Below are 18370 nucleotides of genomic sequence, written 5' to 3' on the forward strand. Positions count from 1 at the left end.
TGGATGGTTGGTTTATTGGATGTTTGGTTGGATGGATGGACGGTTGGTTAATCGGATGTTTGGTTGGATGTTTGGCTGGATGGATGGTTGGTTTATTGTTTAGATGGGTGGATGGTTGAATCGATAGATGGCTGGTTTATTAGATGTTTGGTTGGATGGATGGTTGGTTTATTGGTTGGATGGTTGGTTTATTGGATGTTTGGTTGGATGGATGTACGGTTGGCAGTGGTGTACTTAAGTACAATTTTTGTGTATCTGTACTTTACTTAAGTAGMTTTAATAATGGATACTTTCTACTTTTACTCCACTACATTTTACAGTATGTATCTGTACTTTCTACTTCACTACATTTCTACAAAACTGTCGCGTTACTCGTTACAATCAAGTTGCATTGCTCTTTTTTTCCATTAAAATGTGAAGTTCAGGGACTTATGGTTGCGCCGTAAAATCCGAGCAATAACGTGATTTACGTGTCTGTTGTCACTCATCGCCTCCACCTTTACTCGCACGTGAAGCTCCAGACATGCGCAGTGGTTTTCTCTGAGCAGGAGAAGATGTCTGTCTAATCGTCAGTAATATAATAGCGCTGCATAAATCGATATGGCGATATGTAAAATCAGCAGCGCTTCGCTTTCACAGACGGTGGGGACTTCGTCCAACTTTTAGCATCACTTGGAAGGAAAGTTTAAAGAAAGGTAAGCTCCGTGGACGTGTTGCTAGCAAAGCTAGCTGTACAGAGACACATGTTGCATCCACGATGAAAAAAAGTTGTCACTCATGCGCTGAATTATTGTGTGGAGGTKTTGACTGAGGTGTCGCATATATGGGACAACGCTGGTACCAGAGTGCAATAAAGTGGTATGATATTCAGGAACGATCCAATTCTTCTAGACGGATTTTTACTGATTAAATTTATTTCAGCTCTAAGTATTTAATATCTAGGTGTTTTATGGGAATGTGGATCTTTCAAATCAATTTGAGAAGCAATTTTGATAGGTAAAAGTAAATTTTTTGTGTCATGTAGCGCAGGGTGCTGGTCTTGACTTGGTCTTGGGTAGGTGGTCTTGACTACAACTCTGCTACGTGGCTCCTCGGTTGCCTGTCTTCTCCCACCCACCTTCTTTCCATCCCCTTTCTGTTGGATTTCTTTAAAAATAAATGCCACTAATGGCAAAAAAAAGTGAAGTTCATGTTATGTTTGGACAGGAGACAAGATGTTTCCATCCCTGAAATTATGATGYATAGAATCACATATCTAAGTCTAAACTATGTTACAGAGTAAACACGATAAAAACATGCTTTATCTGTGGCATTGTTCATTTAAATGGCAAATTACTGATGTATTAAAATTAAATGCGATCGGAACACTTAATGATATTAGCGATTAGGTAATCCATTCAGCAAGTACTTTTACATTTAATACTTAAGTATTTTTAAAAGCCAGTACTTTTTTACTTTTACTTAAGTACAAATATTAATGTGGTAGTTTTACTTTTACTTGAGTACATTTTTGTCTGTGTATTTGTACTTCTACTTAAGTAAATTTTTTGAGTACTTTCTCCACCACTGACGGTTGGTCAATCAGATGTTTGTTTAGATGGTTGGTTTATTGGATGTTTGGTTGGATGTACGGTTGGTTAATCGGATGTTTGGTTGGATGGATGGTTGGATGTCCGCTGTAACGCACCGATTTGAGGATGGACACGGCCTCCTTGCTGAGCCAAACGGGATAGAGGACGTCGTCATGGAGAATCGACTCAAACAGGTCGTCTTCATTGTCGGCCTCAAACGGCGGCTGGCCGGCCATCATCTCGTACATCAGAACCCCCAGAGCCCACCAGTCCACAGAGGCTCCATACTCAAGTTCCTGCAGGATCTGAAACCAGCAGAACCAGCAGAACCACACTATCAGGATGACAAACAAACACCCGGGGCATAAACCTGTAATCCTTTTTACCTACATTTTATTTAATTAACTGTTTATCATTTTCTTCCATGATAGCTTCATTTGATCAGATCTGAAAGGTGAATGTTAATACTGCTAATGACATTTTTCTTTAATCAAAAGAGTTTCATAATAACAAAAAATAACTTTCCTAATAACTTAGTTCATCCAACTACTTATTTGAATATTTTAACATCAGTTTGCAAATCATTCAGTCACACCCAGCCTGACTGCACTGACGCACAGGGGGGGCTCCTATCTCTTCTCAAAGTGAAAATGATAGTTTCTTCAAAATTAAATTTCAAAAATATTAAAATTAAATAACAATAATACAATACTATTAATATTAGTAATTTTCAAGACACAGTATAAACCCATAGAGGACTATTTTTTCTTTCTTGGCTTTTTTATTTTCCATAATTTGTTGTTTAAGTCTGAGTCTGTCGCTCACCTCAGGAGCAATGTAGTCAGGTGTGCCGCAGAAGGTGGTGGTGGTCACCCCGTTCATGATGCCCTCCTTGCACATACCGAAGTCTGCCAGCTTGCAGTGTCCCTCTGCATCTAGCAGGATGTTATCCAACTTCAGGTCCCTGTGAGAGCAGGATGCAGACAGAGGGGGAGGGTCAGAGCCATCTGCTTCCTCCAAAGGTTGGGATCAGGCGGGGAAGTCGTTGCGTGAACTAGTGTTTTTCAAAGAGACGGCCACCAGGGGGCGTACGAGGCGCCTCAGAAAGTTCGAGGGAAGATGTGCAAAAAAGTCATAAAATCTAACCTGTTTTTCAATCATTACTATAAAATAAGAGTTAATAAGTTATTGACATGTTATTTGCCATGTTCATCTTTGCAACTTATCAAGCTGTTTTGCTCCTCAAGCAAAAAACCCAAAGAACTCATGGCTAACTGAAATCAGAAGGAGAGATGCAGCATTTACGAATGCTAAACAAATGTAATAATCATTGAAAAGCAAATAAAAATGAGAAAGAAACATTCTAAAAGTCAATATTTCTTTGTAGCACTGTCTGTGGGTTTGTAATGGTTCCCAGGTTGAAGGGAATGATGTGTGTAGGGGTGTCCACATGTAACTTTTTCACAATACAGATATTACAGCTTTGAGTATTCGCCTGATACAATGTCATAACAAATTATATATACTTTCCTTAGTGTGGAATGGTAAGAAAAAGGTTTGGTCAAGTTATATTACTCAAACAGAGAACAATAAAGAACAACACATATGAGAAAAACCGACCAGGTCCTTAAAGAAATGCTGGGGCAGACTAAGCACTTCTAACGATGAGCTCACATCGGCAATTTTAGACCCAGGTTGAAATCGTTTTGTTGGGTGATTTTGGACCAATTTTCACCATGAATATCAGATCAGGACAATCCTAGATATTTTGGAAAAGTTTGGGAAGCCCTGCTGTAACATTCTTATCAGAACCATTTAGTGGGAAAGCCTGGTGGAAGACGTTTTTAACTCCCTTTCACTCAAAATTATAAAAGTTTAAATGAAATTGAATCTCTTAGCCTCATGGTGCAGGTTAGGATTATTTACCGGTAGATGACTCCATTCCTATGTAAAAACATTAGAGCAGACGTGACTTCGGCGGCGTAGAAACGCGAGCGAGGCTCATCAAACTTCCTGGATCTCTGAATCTGGAACATCAGGTCTCCTCCGTTCACATACTCCATCACAAAGAATAAACGATCCTGCACACAACAGAGACGTAAGAGGATGAGACAAAGACAAGCAGGTGAGTCCTGAAAGCTTTGAGGCTTTCGTTGCGCTCCTACCCGCGTCTGGAAGCAGCAGTAGAGCTGGGTGAGGTAGGGGTGGCGGCGGGCAAGGGCCAGGATGCGCTTTTCTGTCATGGTGCAGTCTACGTCGTCGTCCTGAAGGATCACATCTTTCTTCAAAACTTTGACGGCATAAACGTCATCTGCCCCCTTCAGCTCCGCCAACATCACCTGGTTACAGCATAAAAWAAAAAWAAAAAAAGTAAAATCATAACTCTGTTCAAGAGTTAAAGTTGTTACTTCAAATCTTTCAAACGGAGGATCAAATCTACAGCTAGAACTCAACCTGACTGAAATACGGGGCAGAAAGTAAAGACAGCTGAGCAGAAAAAAACGCCTGGAAACCTCCGTGAACCGAAGCAAAGCTGTAACGATGATCCACCAAAAATGACGTGAGAAACCGATAAAGACATAAGGAAAACAACTTAGATTTATTGCTTCAGAAGGAGACGGTTCAATCAAGGGGTGTACTTAGTTTTACCATTACTGGACGCTTTTTCAGCTTTGGTAAGTGTAATCTTAGAATTACTTGGATTTCGCACTGGTTCTGGTCTTCAGATGCTTACACTGCAAAAACATACAAGCTTAAATCTTAATCTTATATCTAAGTATTTTAGTGCAAATACCTTAGTGCATTTAAAATAAGACAAAACTAATATATAAGTAACTTTCAGCAAGATACGGTTGATTATATATATTATAGTAGATAATCCCAGAAAATTGATTAAAAAAATTTTCTACTACTGGCAGATTATTTCACTTGTAACAAGACATTTTCCCCATATTTTAAATTAAATAATCTGCCAGCGGAAATGGTACTTTTTAAAATCAATATTAAGAAATTATTTACTTGAAACAAGCTCTTATGTCTTGCTGAAAAGTTACTTGTAAGTTAGTTTTGTTTTATTTCCAGTGTACTAAGATATTAACACTAGAAACTAGACGAAACATATTTTATGTATTTGGATTGTAAAATGAAAATGATTTTGCTGTTATTGTTTAACACTTAATAAAACAATGACATAACCTCAAAATACAATATCTGCATGTTAAGGAGAAAACACAATGAGCTGAAACCCAAAATTCGGCTGATTAAATATCACAAGCATCTTGCAATGCACTGCAGAGCTGAAAGGACACCTGCAGGAAACACTCAGCTGCTGTGCTATCAATTAAAAAAAACTGTTTTATTAGAAGCACAATGAGCAGTAAACAAACAAACATCCCCCTCAAACACCTCCACGCTGCCGCACCTTGCCAAAGCTGCCTTTGCCGAGGACTTTGATAAAGTTAAAGTCCTCCAGAGTCCTCCTCTGGGTCTGTCCATTCTCCCTGGCCGCCGTGAAGGAGGTCGAGGAAGAGGAGTGAGTGGTCGAGGAAGAGGAGTGAGTGGGGGAGGAAGATGTGAGATGGGGTCTCTGCTCGTCGAGCGACAGCGATTGCTGCAGGCGCGTTAGCTCTGCCAAGTCTGTGGGTGTCATCAGAAAAACTGATCAGACATAAGCAAAAATAAAAACACCCTGCCTTCCTACCTCCTTTTTTGTTTAAGCTACAGTTGGAATCAGTTGGAATCAGTTGGAATCAGTTGGAATCAGACGTTTGTATGTAAACTTCTGATTTTGAAGACATCAACAAATAAATCTCTTACATATTCTTTCTCATTGTTGTGGCATTTAGCACACAGAAATAATTTTGGTGATTCCGACTGACCTAAAACAAGAGAATCTTATTCTGATTTAACTTCAGGCAAAGAGGGGAAAAAGGTGAATATTATTAGTCAGTATATATTAACTTCTGACTCTGGTTTAAACTGTGCACATCCCTCTAAACCCACACTTTCCTATATAATATATATATTTTTTTATAATTATTATTATCATAGTTATTATTATTATTGTTATTATTAATATACTGGACGAAGCTCTTAGCTTTGTGGCTCATGAACAAATAAAAAAAGAAGCAGTACTACTTCCACAAAGAGAAAGTTAACTTTCCACTTCTCAGCTTGCAAAGTGTGATAATGACTAACTGTGACAACCAAATGTCTGTGGGCGGTGCGGGATAATTCACGTCTAGTCCCTGTATGTCCCTAAACACCTCTCTGTACTTATTTCTCAACATGAGCCACAATATTGTTGCTGGAATCAAATGAAAACCTCTAACTGGTTTATTAGCATGTTAAAAACTGTGTCCTGTTACAGCAGCTCACCTAGAAAGGTTTCAATGAGCCCAAATCTCGTTTTTCCTCAACCTTTTGTGCGTGCGCAGTAGAGTGTTACCTTGCTCTGAGGGGGAGGTGGGGACAGCTGGCTGGCTGAAGCTGTTGTCCTCCGTCTGAGAGAGCTCAGGCGGAGACTGGGGAGCGTCCTGCCCTGAGGTCAACTGGGAACACAGAGAGATGGCAAAATCACTCCTGGCAGGGGTGTAACTTTGTGCTGCAAGTTGGTGGGGACACTTTGTGGGGACAGCGCTGATGCACCCACAGCTATGGAAAGATTTTTTTGTGCTAAGAATAAGGCCAAAGCTTAAATGTGAATGCCATACAGTCATATTTAATAAATTAGGATATACGATCTGATGGAGGCTTGTCAGATTAAAAGTGATTTTTGATAATAACCTTTTAGCAGGTATTAAACATCCGTCATCTAACGTCTTTCACTTGGTGGAGGAATTACAAAAAAAATATCTTTTCCTTCATATTCTATTTTATGGAATTGGTCTATATATATATATATCCTCAGCTACAAAATTCAGAAATATTTTATGTGGAGAATTATCACAATGATATATTTGCCTTTTATTACCTGATTTTATGTTTAAAACCACCAGCAACAATAGATTCTGTAAACATTAAAATGTTATTAAAGAATTTTAAATAAACTGAATAAACAGCTTCTGTGTTGGCCAAATTAATCCTTGTTAGTGCAAACTTTGTATTTTTCATTTGTGATTCTGACTGCACAGCTGTCCCTCAACTGGCCAGCATAAAAATAAGATAAAAATTATACTTTATTGATCGCCTATAGGGGGGAATTTGGTTTGTCCCAGCCTAGCACACAATAACAACTTCAAGTAAATAACTTACTCAGTCTTTCTCATCAGATTATTAAACTTGTACTTCTGAACTACACATAGCAGATGTGCTTTAATGTAGCAAACATATTTCTGTACTGTAAAATAATACAATAAGACAAGTTTTAATTCATTTTCATGTCTATTTCTGCCTCACCTGTAATTCTGCAGCTGGCCCTGCGTCTATACTGTCCTGAAAAGCACATAACGTTTTCTAATGTCAGTGATGCTAGTGGAACCTGTCACAAAAAATGGAGGTAGCAACATTATCTCTTATCCAACTTCTATAAAATGTGGCTTAAATTAAAGCTAAGAAAAGTGCTGATGTTGGTAAAATGTGTATTTTCTATGGATACAAATATACAAATAGTTTGGTTTCTGTCAGTTCTGTCAAGGTACAAGAGAAGGACTAAGCAAATTTCTCTGTTATATTGGCCAATAATTTAATTTAATTGCCACTCCAGGAGGCATGGTTTAAAACGGATCAAACTTTGGCTCCTATGCTTTCTGAAATATGTCATCCTACTTGATGATTGCTTTGAATATCACCATATTCTACGAACAAACGATGCAATTAGATCCAGGGGGAGAAAAAACGTAGAAAGACGGGTGGTTGCATTCTTCTTCTTTTTTCCTCAGTCGTCAGCTGAACATCACACGCCCGGACCCGTTGCCGTGGCGACCAACAGACAACAGCTCCACGAGTCCACAGAGCAGAGATTAAGTTCAAGTGTGTCAAGAATTAACATTAAAAAAAACACACACACATACACACACACACACACACGCACACACACAAATATTTTCCACACAAAAAAATAAGAACTCCAAAGCAGAATATTCAGTCCATTACTGTTTTACGTTCTTTGAATTTTCAGGTTTAACGTTAATTTTGCGATCATTAAGAAGTGATCGGTGGTTGATTAGTTAACTTAAATACCTGTTTTCTGTCATATATATTTTACTTTTTACTGACCTTGAAATGTGATTCCCTTGGACCTTGTTATCTTGCTGTTGTAACATTGACAATTAATAGTAAAGCATTGCATTCTTTTTTCAGATTCTTTGCTTGATTGTGTCATTTTCCTGACCACCGATATTCCTGACTCAATGCAGAGCAGTAGCGCACGTGGCGCACTGCTACATAGAGTCAAGGTGCGTTCACGCCAAATGAGTTTTGAGCGTCAGGTGGGTCTGGTTTACATTCAAAGTTTATGTGGAGCACTGGGCAATTTAGATGTGCTTGATGCTCAAAACTTCTGAGTTGTTTATATTTACCCTTTCTGTCCTACGTCGTAAAGCTAATTGCCCCTTGAGGACAAAACTAGTACCTTGTGTCCTATTTGGAGGCCATTACAAAAACTTATTTAGTTTTTTAAGCCATTTTGAGGTGGGCCTGCAGGTGTTGTTTGGTTCATTGTTTTGCTGCATGACCAAAATCCGTTTGAGCTTCAGGTCACAAACTGAGGCCTGGACTTCAAGATTTTCTGACAGACAGCAAACAAATAATGGCCTCCAGCTATTACAGTTGGATGTTCCTCCAGAAGCAAAATAGCCCCAGACAATGATTGTGTTAAGTTCTTTCACCTATCTTACAAAAAGTTACATTTCTGTTTTATTAGTCAACAAAATATTTTCCCAAAGCTCTTTGGGAATCATTAAGATTTTTTTTGGAAATGTGAGAAGTGCCTTTGTGTTCTGTTTTTGTCTCAAACKTCTTCCATAGATGCCAACTTTGCTGCAGTCTCTCTTATTGTTGAGTCAAGAACGTCGACCTTGTGCTCCAGTACCTCCGATGCTGTTCTGGGTTATTTCCAAACTGGTAGGATTGTTTCTTATCTTCTCTTGGATTCCCTGAGATCAGGACATTTTTTGTTGCTTTTTGAGATTTTACCCAACTTCATGTTGTCTTTTTGTGATTCTACAGGTCTGGACTTAATCAGGTTTAGGTGAAGAAATTGAASTCAGTCAAAAAATTTGATTGATTACATTTAATTTGTGACTTAAAAATGGAAGAGAAATGTTTTTCACACAGATGCAGTTAAATTTGATTGCTTATTCCCACACTTTGGATTTAATTTACCCAGGTCAAATTTGTCTGGTGATAAGATATGTTTGATGAAGCATAATAGTGACGGAAAAGCAAAAGAATAATTAGAAATATAAGAAACCACTCAAATAGATTTTTAAATGACAGGACTTAGCTGGAGAGTTTTTCAGTTTTAATAGTAGATCATTTCTAGTCATGATGGCGGAGGCTTAGGCCACTTTGCATCCAGTTACCTTCCTCCTGCGCTGTGCTGTGTTAGAGATTTTTTCAGGTGTGACTCCCATGTCAGCCAGCACCTTGGCGATTCCTCGGGCGTCCACCCCACAATTAGGAGCTACATTCTTTTCACAGCGCCGGTGCACGTTCATCTTGCACGCTGCGAAAACAGCAGGAGGACATGCAAGCAAGTCAGGTTTGATCTGTTGGAAAAAAGGCTTTCTGGCTCCGATATTGGACTGGTGCCGGCTGTGGAGCATGGAAACAGGTCAGAGGTCGGATGCACATAAAACACGTATCCATCAGGACGCCACGGACACTAGAACACTGTATGTTCATGTAGAGTATTGAACTTTCAGAAAATAAACATAAAAACACATAGATCACATAAAAACATGATTCAGTGATGTTCTTAGCATCAGTGTTGTAGTATTCGAGATTGGTCTTGAGACCATTTTTTGATGGTCTCGATCTCGTCTCGGACTCGACCGCTTTTGGTCTCGGTCTTGTCTCGGTCTCGGGCGCTGAGGACTCGGCATTTTATTTCAAGACCAGTCAAGACCGCAACTGTGAAAAGATTGTTCTTGTAATGCTTTGCGTACACTGTGGTCACTGTAGTAACTATCATTATTTTATTTAGTCATGCACATTGATATTTTTTAAATAACAAATAAATAAAACACAAGAACGAAAGAGCACGCAGAGCATGCACATTGCTCTATGATTGTTTTTATTCAAAGTGGCAGCTGTAATGTCTGCCATGGTGTCAAGACTACCTGGCTTCATGTAGCGGAAGAGAGGGTGAAAACWGTCACGGTGTGTGCCTTGTGCTTGGTTACTTCTTTGTTGCTCCTTGGTCAGTGTTCATAGTTCAGCGTTATTTACCATCAGGGCATTCCCTCAATTGCTATGTTTAATGGTGCAGWCAGTTATGGTTTCTGACAAGAGCTATATGGGCAAACACCCAGGGCGTTATCGTTTTAGGTGGCACGAGACCACCACGGATTGTAGCACAAAGATGAAAGCACTTCATTTTAATATTGGTAAAATGTATTAAGTATTTAATATCTATGTGTTTTTATGAGAATATGGATCTTTCAGATCAATTTGAGAAGCAATTTTGATCATATTTCACATTTTATCGTGTCATTTAGCGCGGGCCGCTGGTCTTGGTCTTGACTCAGTCTCAACTTCCCTCGGTCTTGGTCTCGACTTGGTCTCGGACCATAAAAGTCTTGGTCTTGTCTCGGTCTCGATATGCTCTGGTCTTGGTCTTGTCTTGGTCTCGGGTTAGGTGGTCTTGACCACAACACTGYTTAGCATGGCTAAGAGGTATATCTGTAATGAACCGTTTCATTTTATCAGCTAATATTCAGTTATTTTTACCTAATCAACATTAAGCTTTAGAACACATTTTCTGCTTGTCACCAACTCCAAATGCAGATTGGCTTTTTCAGAAAGTGTCCATTAGTTYAGCCACCGGCATCAACAGAATGTGTGACATGAATAGACGAAAGATGGTTAAAGAGACACTTTTCTCCCATTACAATATGCAACTGCCATCCCTCCAAAAGACACCAACCAAACAGTTTTTCAGCTGAAAAAACGCTTGGCAAATGCTGTGTCGCATCTTATTTTAATTGCATGCCTGCCAAAAATAAATATTTCCCTGTCGCATTTTAGAGGTGCTAGATGAGGTCCTGTCTCCAGTCATCACATAACAGAACACTGAATTAAACCCATCTGTCCAGCACAATATTGCGCAGAACTGCACTGGATAAAATTACATCTCACTTTGTCTGATGTTAACAGATAAAAAACTACTCAAAAGATTAACCCCCCACACGCTATTAATGTTGAAACAAGCAGAAAGAGTTGTTTTTCACATGTTGGAATGAGAAATCTGGAGAATGTTACTATTTTTTTTTTATCCGAGTAAATGATTCACTGTCAGAGTAATCGATAGAATAACTAATTACTAAAATAATCCCCAATCTGTTGAGACCTCTTTACATGTTTGTCTGTATCATGGGGTATTTCTACTTGAATGATCGCACATGAATTAAACAGTAAACAGCTGCAGAAACACTGAACTTATTCTCTGCTGCCTCACAATGTTTCCCTTCAGGAACTCAAGGGTTAGTTTTTGTCAGTATCCTCCATCTTGTCCAAAAACTACAAATGTATAATTTCTCCTTTAGCCTCCTTTAAAATGTATGGTTCCATCACAAATTTACACAGCATGTGAGACCTTTCTGAAATCAGCTTCTAAAAACTTCAAATTAATTAAATATAATCCATATTAAATCTCTCAGCTGAAGTAATCCACTGCTAAACATAATTTAACACGTGTGTACTTAGGCCTGTCACAATAAACAGTAAATCAATTAATTACATGATAAATGAAAACAAGTTCAATCGTTTTCATTTGCATGATTGGTTGTTTTTCTCTTTCTATCAAAAACTGGATGACAAAAGTCTTTAGATKGTGCTTTGGTCTCAACTAGCCCTTTTTTTGAAGGACAATGTTTACAAAGAGTTCATGATTCACTACATTTGGTTTTTTTTCTGTTGTTTATTTTGAATATTTAAAATGTCTTCCAGTTTTAGTGTTAAAATTTCATTAAAATGTAAAGTTTATTCATTTTTCAGAATGTGATCTTGCATTATTATGCCTTTACCATTATATTGCTTGAAGATTGTCTCAAAACAACAATATTATGGTTTATCGCAATGTCTGGGACAATTTAGTGTCCAGTAAAATGTGTCATTATGACAGGCATATGTGTGCTGACAGTTCTCTGAAACTGATTGACTGTTCATGAAGCCCACACTGACGACGCCTGAAGTACAAAATCTGGGACTAGACATGAGATTTAGTTATGCACTCTCTAAAAAATAGCAAAAAAMCTGTTTTTGCCACAAAATCAATCAACTTATACGAAACATAAAATTTCTGTATGAAATATTCATTAATTTTAAAAGTAAAATTMAATTACTGCAAACTGCAACTCCCTTTGAAGCTGAGGATTTGATCTTGGCGTTTGCTGTGAAGCTTTTATTTAGAWTTTTATTGAAAAGTGTTGCCTTTTTTCAGATGGTAAGTTTGTGGCTGAGATGAAACTCACCTTTACACTGCAGGCCCTGCCTCATGAGGCCCCACAGCAGAGAGCCACAGTGGTCACAGAAGGTAGGCACCTTGTAGTTGTGGATACTGAACTTGTGGGGAATGTTAACACTGAACCCCCTTGAGCCCACCTGCAGAGGGAGACACACCCACACAAACACTCAACACAAAGGATTACGCAGAGGAAGAATGCACATGTTTGACTTGTAACAAACTCTGGATGCATTTTCTATTCATCTTTATTAAGCCTGCAAGAAGCAGAAACAAGTGGGACATAACCCACACAAACACAAACATCACCATAAGCACAGTTGAAATCAGATATTTAGATACACTGAACAATTAGATGTAATTTTTTTTTTCTCCTTGTCTGACAAAATTCGGATAACTCTTTCTGTTTTGGGAACTATTGCCAAAATATTTGCTGTTATTTGCTGAATGCTAAAACAATAAGAAAAATCTCTATTACTTTTTCAAATTCAGAAGCCCAGAATATGAAATCTTGGCTATGTGAGCTTCTAGTTCACAACATGGAGGCACAATTGTGGGCATATTTCAAGGTATTACAAGGTGCACAAACATTTTTTTTTGTGTCACATTTTGGCATTTAAGAACTAGATGGTCCTAACAGTCAGACAAAGAGGGAGAAAAGATGTTTACAGTACATGCAGACACGTGGATTTAACTGGCACATATTTACCTCCTCGGCTGTTTCATCTTGCTTCTTCATCCCAGCGCACGTGGTGATGATGAGCAGATGGCAGCGCTTATGGACAACACAGGTACATACTGAAAGCACCAATGCATTGCAATCACTCCTCTGCTGTTGTAATTGAAGTTTGGCAGATACTGATTAATTTAACAAAATGGACATGAGTTTAAAGGATCTACTATTATTGAAGTTAAAAGGAAACAAATGGATAAGTGACTGATTTTTAATTTTAATACGACAAAATAAAAATATCTTAATTCTTCAAAATAATGAAAATTTATAGATAAATCTTAAAGTCTGGTATCTTTCTCATGAGATGTGATAGAAAGTGCTGGAGTGTTTAATGTCTAGCGCTGCAGTTACCCCGCTGCCAGTCAGCTGGCTGACAGAAATTTGGAAATATTTCCAGTGAGGAAAAACATGGACAGTTAGTGTGTTAAATGTACAGATTTTTTTAAACTACAGGTGTTAAGCTACAAGCGTCCTGTCTGGGAAGCAGCTGAACGTCCTGCTACCCAAGAAAATCAATGCATGTATTGAAAAGTTTTAGATGTTAAAAGGACTTTTTAAACTAACCAGTATCATGTAATTCCAGCTGGTTATTTTCGTCCACTTAATTTTGTTTCTTCTGAAAACGTCAAAACATGTTTTTGCACCGCTGGAAAATCCTTCTAACCAAAAATACTTATAATACAAAATCTTACCAAGAAGTTTTGGTCCAATTTCTAGTGCAAATATCTTAGTAGTAGTATACTTGAAACATCTTTGTCTTATTTCAAGTTTTGTCTTGAAATAAGACAAAACTAACTAGTTACTTCTCAGAAACATGTAGGATCTTGTTTTAAGTAAAAGAAAGGTTATACTTAAGATAATTTAGTCTTATTTTAAGTGTGTTAAGATATTTGCACTAGACAGTAGACCAAAACTACTTGGTAAGATTTTGTGTTTTTGCAGTCAATAATAATAATAATAATAATAATAATAATAATAATAATAATAATAATTCCACTAATTATTATTATTATTATCATATAATATTTATCTAATTCAATAAAAAATGTAAATAATAAAAATAAAATAATATTTAATATTTTAGAAGTATTTTTAGAAGAGCAGTTCCAAAAACAAAATATCCAGAAGCAAACCAGCTGAGCTGCAGGAAGGGCTGCACAGAGCTAATGGCGTCTGGTTCGCTAAGACAATCAAGATTCCTTCAGGCTGCTCAGAAMCTTAAGCCAAACTGTATCTGATAAACATATAAAAAGTACTCTAATTAAAACACAGTAAGCTGTCCCAGAAGAGTTAAAGCTATTTAAGTTATCAGTGAGTAGATGTGAAACCCAGGAAGCCCAGATTGAATTACTGATGAGGGCATTTAAACCTCATCGAATGCCAAATGACTTCCATGCTGGGGTTTCTAATTCCCACATAATTCTTGGGGGATTTGATGACTCTGGTGTGTCGAGTTCGAGTCTTTGCTGGTAAGAATTTCCACAAACAAACTATCACATGTTCGTGGCACAACCTTATTCATGCATTAACTGTGCATGTTGTTTTGCAGACGAGTCCTGCTCTGCATTTTTTAAAGTGTTAAGCACTTGGTGTGGTAATGACAATGAATTACCACACTCCAGAACAAATCACACCCGTCACTCAGCAACATGTAATCCTCTCCCGTGTTCTCCTGCTTCAATAATAAATAAAGTGCAATGTTACATGATAAATTTGGACAGGGTCGGGGAAAAGTACTCACTCTGACACTGGTATCCCTGCTTTCCCAGCACACCCCTATCGGATCACACACAAGAGCAGGCGGCGTTATCAGCCAGGCGGGTTAAAAGAAACTCAACTTCTGATGCAAATGAGCTGCAACAGGTGTGCTTATGTGTTGCCTACCAGATAAAATCTCTGCAATGTGAGCAGTAGGTTGGTTGCCTCAGGTAGGTGGCCATGAACTTGTGTCCATTGACTTGATGGACGCGTCTTCGGACGGCTCCTTGTCGCTGGCGAGGACCGATCCTCTCGCGGAAAACCCTCTCCTCATTCTCGTTTGTCCCTGAGGCTGCCGATTAAAAACACACACACACAGGTTTTTTAAGGGCCACTTCCAAGTCAAGTCTCTGGTTTTTCTCTCCATGTCCAAGTCAAGACTCTCAATTTGTTCATTTTGAGTCAACTCTGGTTTCTGAGGGACAAATCCAAGTTAGGTCTGACGTTTTTTGCTTCTAGTCAAAGTCAATGACCAAATCTTTGAGGGGTTCAGCTCGTGTCTTAAGTGTCTTGCCCAAAATTTAGTGTCAAGTTTTCCATTTCAGTGTTTTTAWCTCTGTGCATAAAACAAGTCTCAAGTATATGAGGGGGAAATCCAAGTCAGGTCTCCCAGCACAAGTCAAGTATCACCTTTTTTTTAAAGTCCAAGTCAGGTCTCAAATCCCATTGAAGTATTTACTGAAACCATGACATGAACTGCTGTGAATAAGCTTGAAAATGAATTGGAGTAATAGTTTTTGGCATAACTTCACCTCAGCTTTATATTTCTCTTAAAATAAACGTTTTATATTGTCTTGTTTGGTGTTTTATGTTTAGGTCCCACCATCTAGCATCTTTATTTAGTGTTATATAGATATGCATACTAAAAAGTGTGTAAATAATTTATGAGATGAAGCTGAATTAGGTGCAGCTGACAGCGGTGAATCAGACAAAAAACATAAAATCCAAGTAGAAAAACAGTTTTTTTTTAAATTGTGAAACTACAAAAATTTTAAATGAATAATTTTTATAACCTAGAATGTAAGAGTAGATTGAGCATTTTTAAAATGTATGCAAAAACGTAGCAAACAACATTGTTATATTAAATTACAATAAAATACAGGAAAAATGCCTGTTAAAATGAATCTTTGTGTATTAAAAACACGTTTATAATTGTGAGAGATAAAAAGTTATTTTGTTCTGAAATAATCCAAAAGCACTTTTTGCAGACGTCCGCGTGAGGGACAGCCATGTGATCATTAGGCTGCAGCTCACAAGAACAGATTGTTCTGAGCCATTGTTAGCACAGCTTCATTGAACTTCCCGGGGCTATAAATCAAACGCACCCTTTCACAGGAGAATGTGCATCCTTATCAGAGGTGTACACTGTCTGTGCCTTACGTACTGGCTTAATCACATGAGACAGACTCATACGCCAAACCACAGGACAGACTTAAGTTTTGAGTCAGTAGTCACTTTCACATGGACGTAAGTAATCAGAATAAATAAAAATGTACTATGTAAGTAATTCTGCTCAATCTGAATAAAATTGTAATCCAGATGAGAGGGGTAGCTTATGCCGGTTGATGATCCAAACGCTGTGCATGTAAACACTTATGATCATGTCATTTTGATAGCAGCAAACTGACCTGACTGCACATGGACCCACTTATGCCAACTTGACATAAGTGGAACTTCAGTGGCTAGACGATATGTTGTGGAAGCAAAACTGGTTAGTTGATCTCTCATCCTGTAACGAAGGAAGACCAACAGCGTACTGCTTAGCCTGTAGCTTAATTAATGAGTGCAGAAACGTCTCAACCGTTATCAGAGCCCGGCTCGGGTTCGTTCTGGGAACTCAGGAGACAGAATGAAGACACTACTGCGTTTGTTTGCCTTTATGTTCAGGACAGAGAAACACAACTTTTCTGGATTTTTAGGAAATTTTACAATTCTGTCAGCTATGTCAACTGCGTCAGTGCTTCTATTATGTATAAAGTCTGGTATATGTAATTTATGTTGGAATATATTCGAATATGATCAAGTATTTTTGCGCATCTAAGCAGTTTTTGCTTTTCCCACTTAAGCAAAATTCAAATCTAAATCTTGAGCGTTTGTTTTTGTGACTTAAGTACAATTTGCGTACTAATCAAGTCTTAAATTTTTAGTGTGAGTCTTGAGTCTGTTTTTTTTTTTGGTAATTTAAAAAGTATTACTTGAGACTAAGCAACGTCTTTACTCTTTCTTTCTGCAACTTAACTACACTGCTCAAAAAAATAAAGGGAACACTTAAACACTTAAGTAAACACTTAAGTGTTCCTTTTATTTTTTTGAGCAGTATATATCTCACCTATAGCCGTAAATAATAATTATTTTAGTAACCGATTATTCTCTGGTAAAAATCAGCACATCCTGCACATTTTTCATTTAATCACGTCTTTTTTGCACAATATTAGAAACATATTAAGATGCAAAATAAATAATTCAATTCCTTTTATAAATAAGGAAATAAATATTTTATTGACTAAAATGCAATAATGGCAATCCTTGAGTGAACACTTGATGATTTGTAGCAAAGGATGCAGCTAAAAAAATACTTCGAACATCAAGATGTGAAAAGTTCAGCCATTTCTGCTTAAATAGGACTGACCTATTGATTATGTTTTATCTATTAACTGATTGATGATTTGAATTTAAAAGGTGCTTAATGGGAGATGGTTTCATTTTACAGAATTTGATCCAGGTGATGTTAAAACTGCCACTTGAGGAGTTCAGATTTACACATGAAAAAGGGTTTATTTTATCTTGAATGCAAAATGTATGTATTATTTGTACAGTTTTGGCTTAATAGGTGCTATAAGAAAATTTTTCATTTTTGAGTCTGTATACTCTAGGTATGAATTAATCAATTACTAAATCAGTTGACGGTTCTTTCAATTCATTCATCACGATTAATGCGATTAATCGTTTCAGCTCTAATCTCACCACAAATCTTTTTTCGCAACTTAAATGTGACTCAAGCTCTCAGACTCAAAGTCCTCATCTCGAATTCAGCCACAAACTTTCTTCCAACAACTCTTTTTATTCTTAGTGCAACGGTTTGTACAAATCGGGATTTTGCATCATGTTGCTCAGGATGTCTAATCACTCAATGCCTCCTCAGTCCTTCCTCCCTCTTTAAAAAAGACCTACACCTACYGGAGGCCTATGCATCTATATACGTGTGGAAAGCTATTTATACTGCCGTGTGTGGGCACAAAAACGAAGGACAGCATATTAAAATACTCCTCCTCGGTGAACAACATCCAACCAGTCCTTTTTACATCCTCTCTGCATCCCCCCGATAGATAAATGCTTTCCAAGAGTAACCTTAAGACAAGAGAACCACCTCCACTCTCACTCCCACACACACTGCTTCCCTCGGCGCTCCTGTCCTAGTTAGCCTTTCTCTCACTCCACCAGCGTCTCTCTCCGGGGTATGCTGTAGATGTGGTTACTGCTGAGCCTCTCCACAGTTCGATTACAGACAGGATGTCTAGGAAGTTTGTGTATGTGGATACGGGTGTAAATCTGTATTCCTGTATCTGTGCGTGATGCACGTTGGTCGGGGGGGAGCAGCAGCTAAATAGTCCATTACGGAAATCATTTTGCTTTACATAATACATCGTCCATCTGTCTCGGACACACACGCACACACACACACAC

General features: G+C 38.0%; 1 protein-coding gene across 1 annotated transcript in view; it reads right to left on the reverse strand.

The window, feature by feature from the left end:
* Positions 1 to 18370, reverse strand: part of prkcea (protein kinase C, epsilon a) — a gene marked incomplete at its 5' end in the record, with an annotated part of 28154 nt that overhangs the window by 4436 nt on the left and 5348 nt on the right. Inside the window, 11 exons of the mRNA XM_017310696.1 lie at positions 1688 to 1876; positions 2397 to 2535; positions 3498 to 3652; positions 3737 to 3910; positions 4993 to 5207; positions 6019 to 6121; positions 9095 to 9237; positions 12206 to 12335; positions 12905 to 12993; positions 14670 to 14704; positions 14813 to 14978. Coding sequence (XP_017166185.1) covers positions 1688 to 1876; positions 2397 to 2535; positions 3498 to 3652; positions 3737 to 3910; positions 4993 to 5207; positions 6019 to 6121; positions 9095 to 9237; positions 12206 to 12335; positions 12905 to 12993; positions 14670 to 14704; positions 14813 to 14978 — 1538 coding nt within the window. The remainder of the gene's footprint in view (positions 1 to 1687; positions 1877 to 2396; positions 2536 to 3497; positions 3653 to 3736; positions 3911 to 4992; positions 5208 to 6018; positions 6122 to 9094; positions 9238 to 12205; positions 12336 to 12904; positions 12994 to 14669; positions 14705 to 14812; positions 14979 to 18370) is intronic.

Source organism: Poecilia reticulata, linkage group LG19, assembly GCF_000633615.1.
Source record: "Poecilia reticulata strain Guanapo linkage group LG19, Guppy_female_1.0+MT, whole genome shotgun sequence".
Classification (NCBI taxonomy): Eukaryota; Metazoa; Chordata; class Actinopteri; order Cyprinodontiformes; family Poeciliidae; genus Poecilia; species Poecilia reticulata.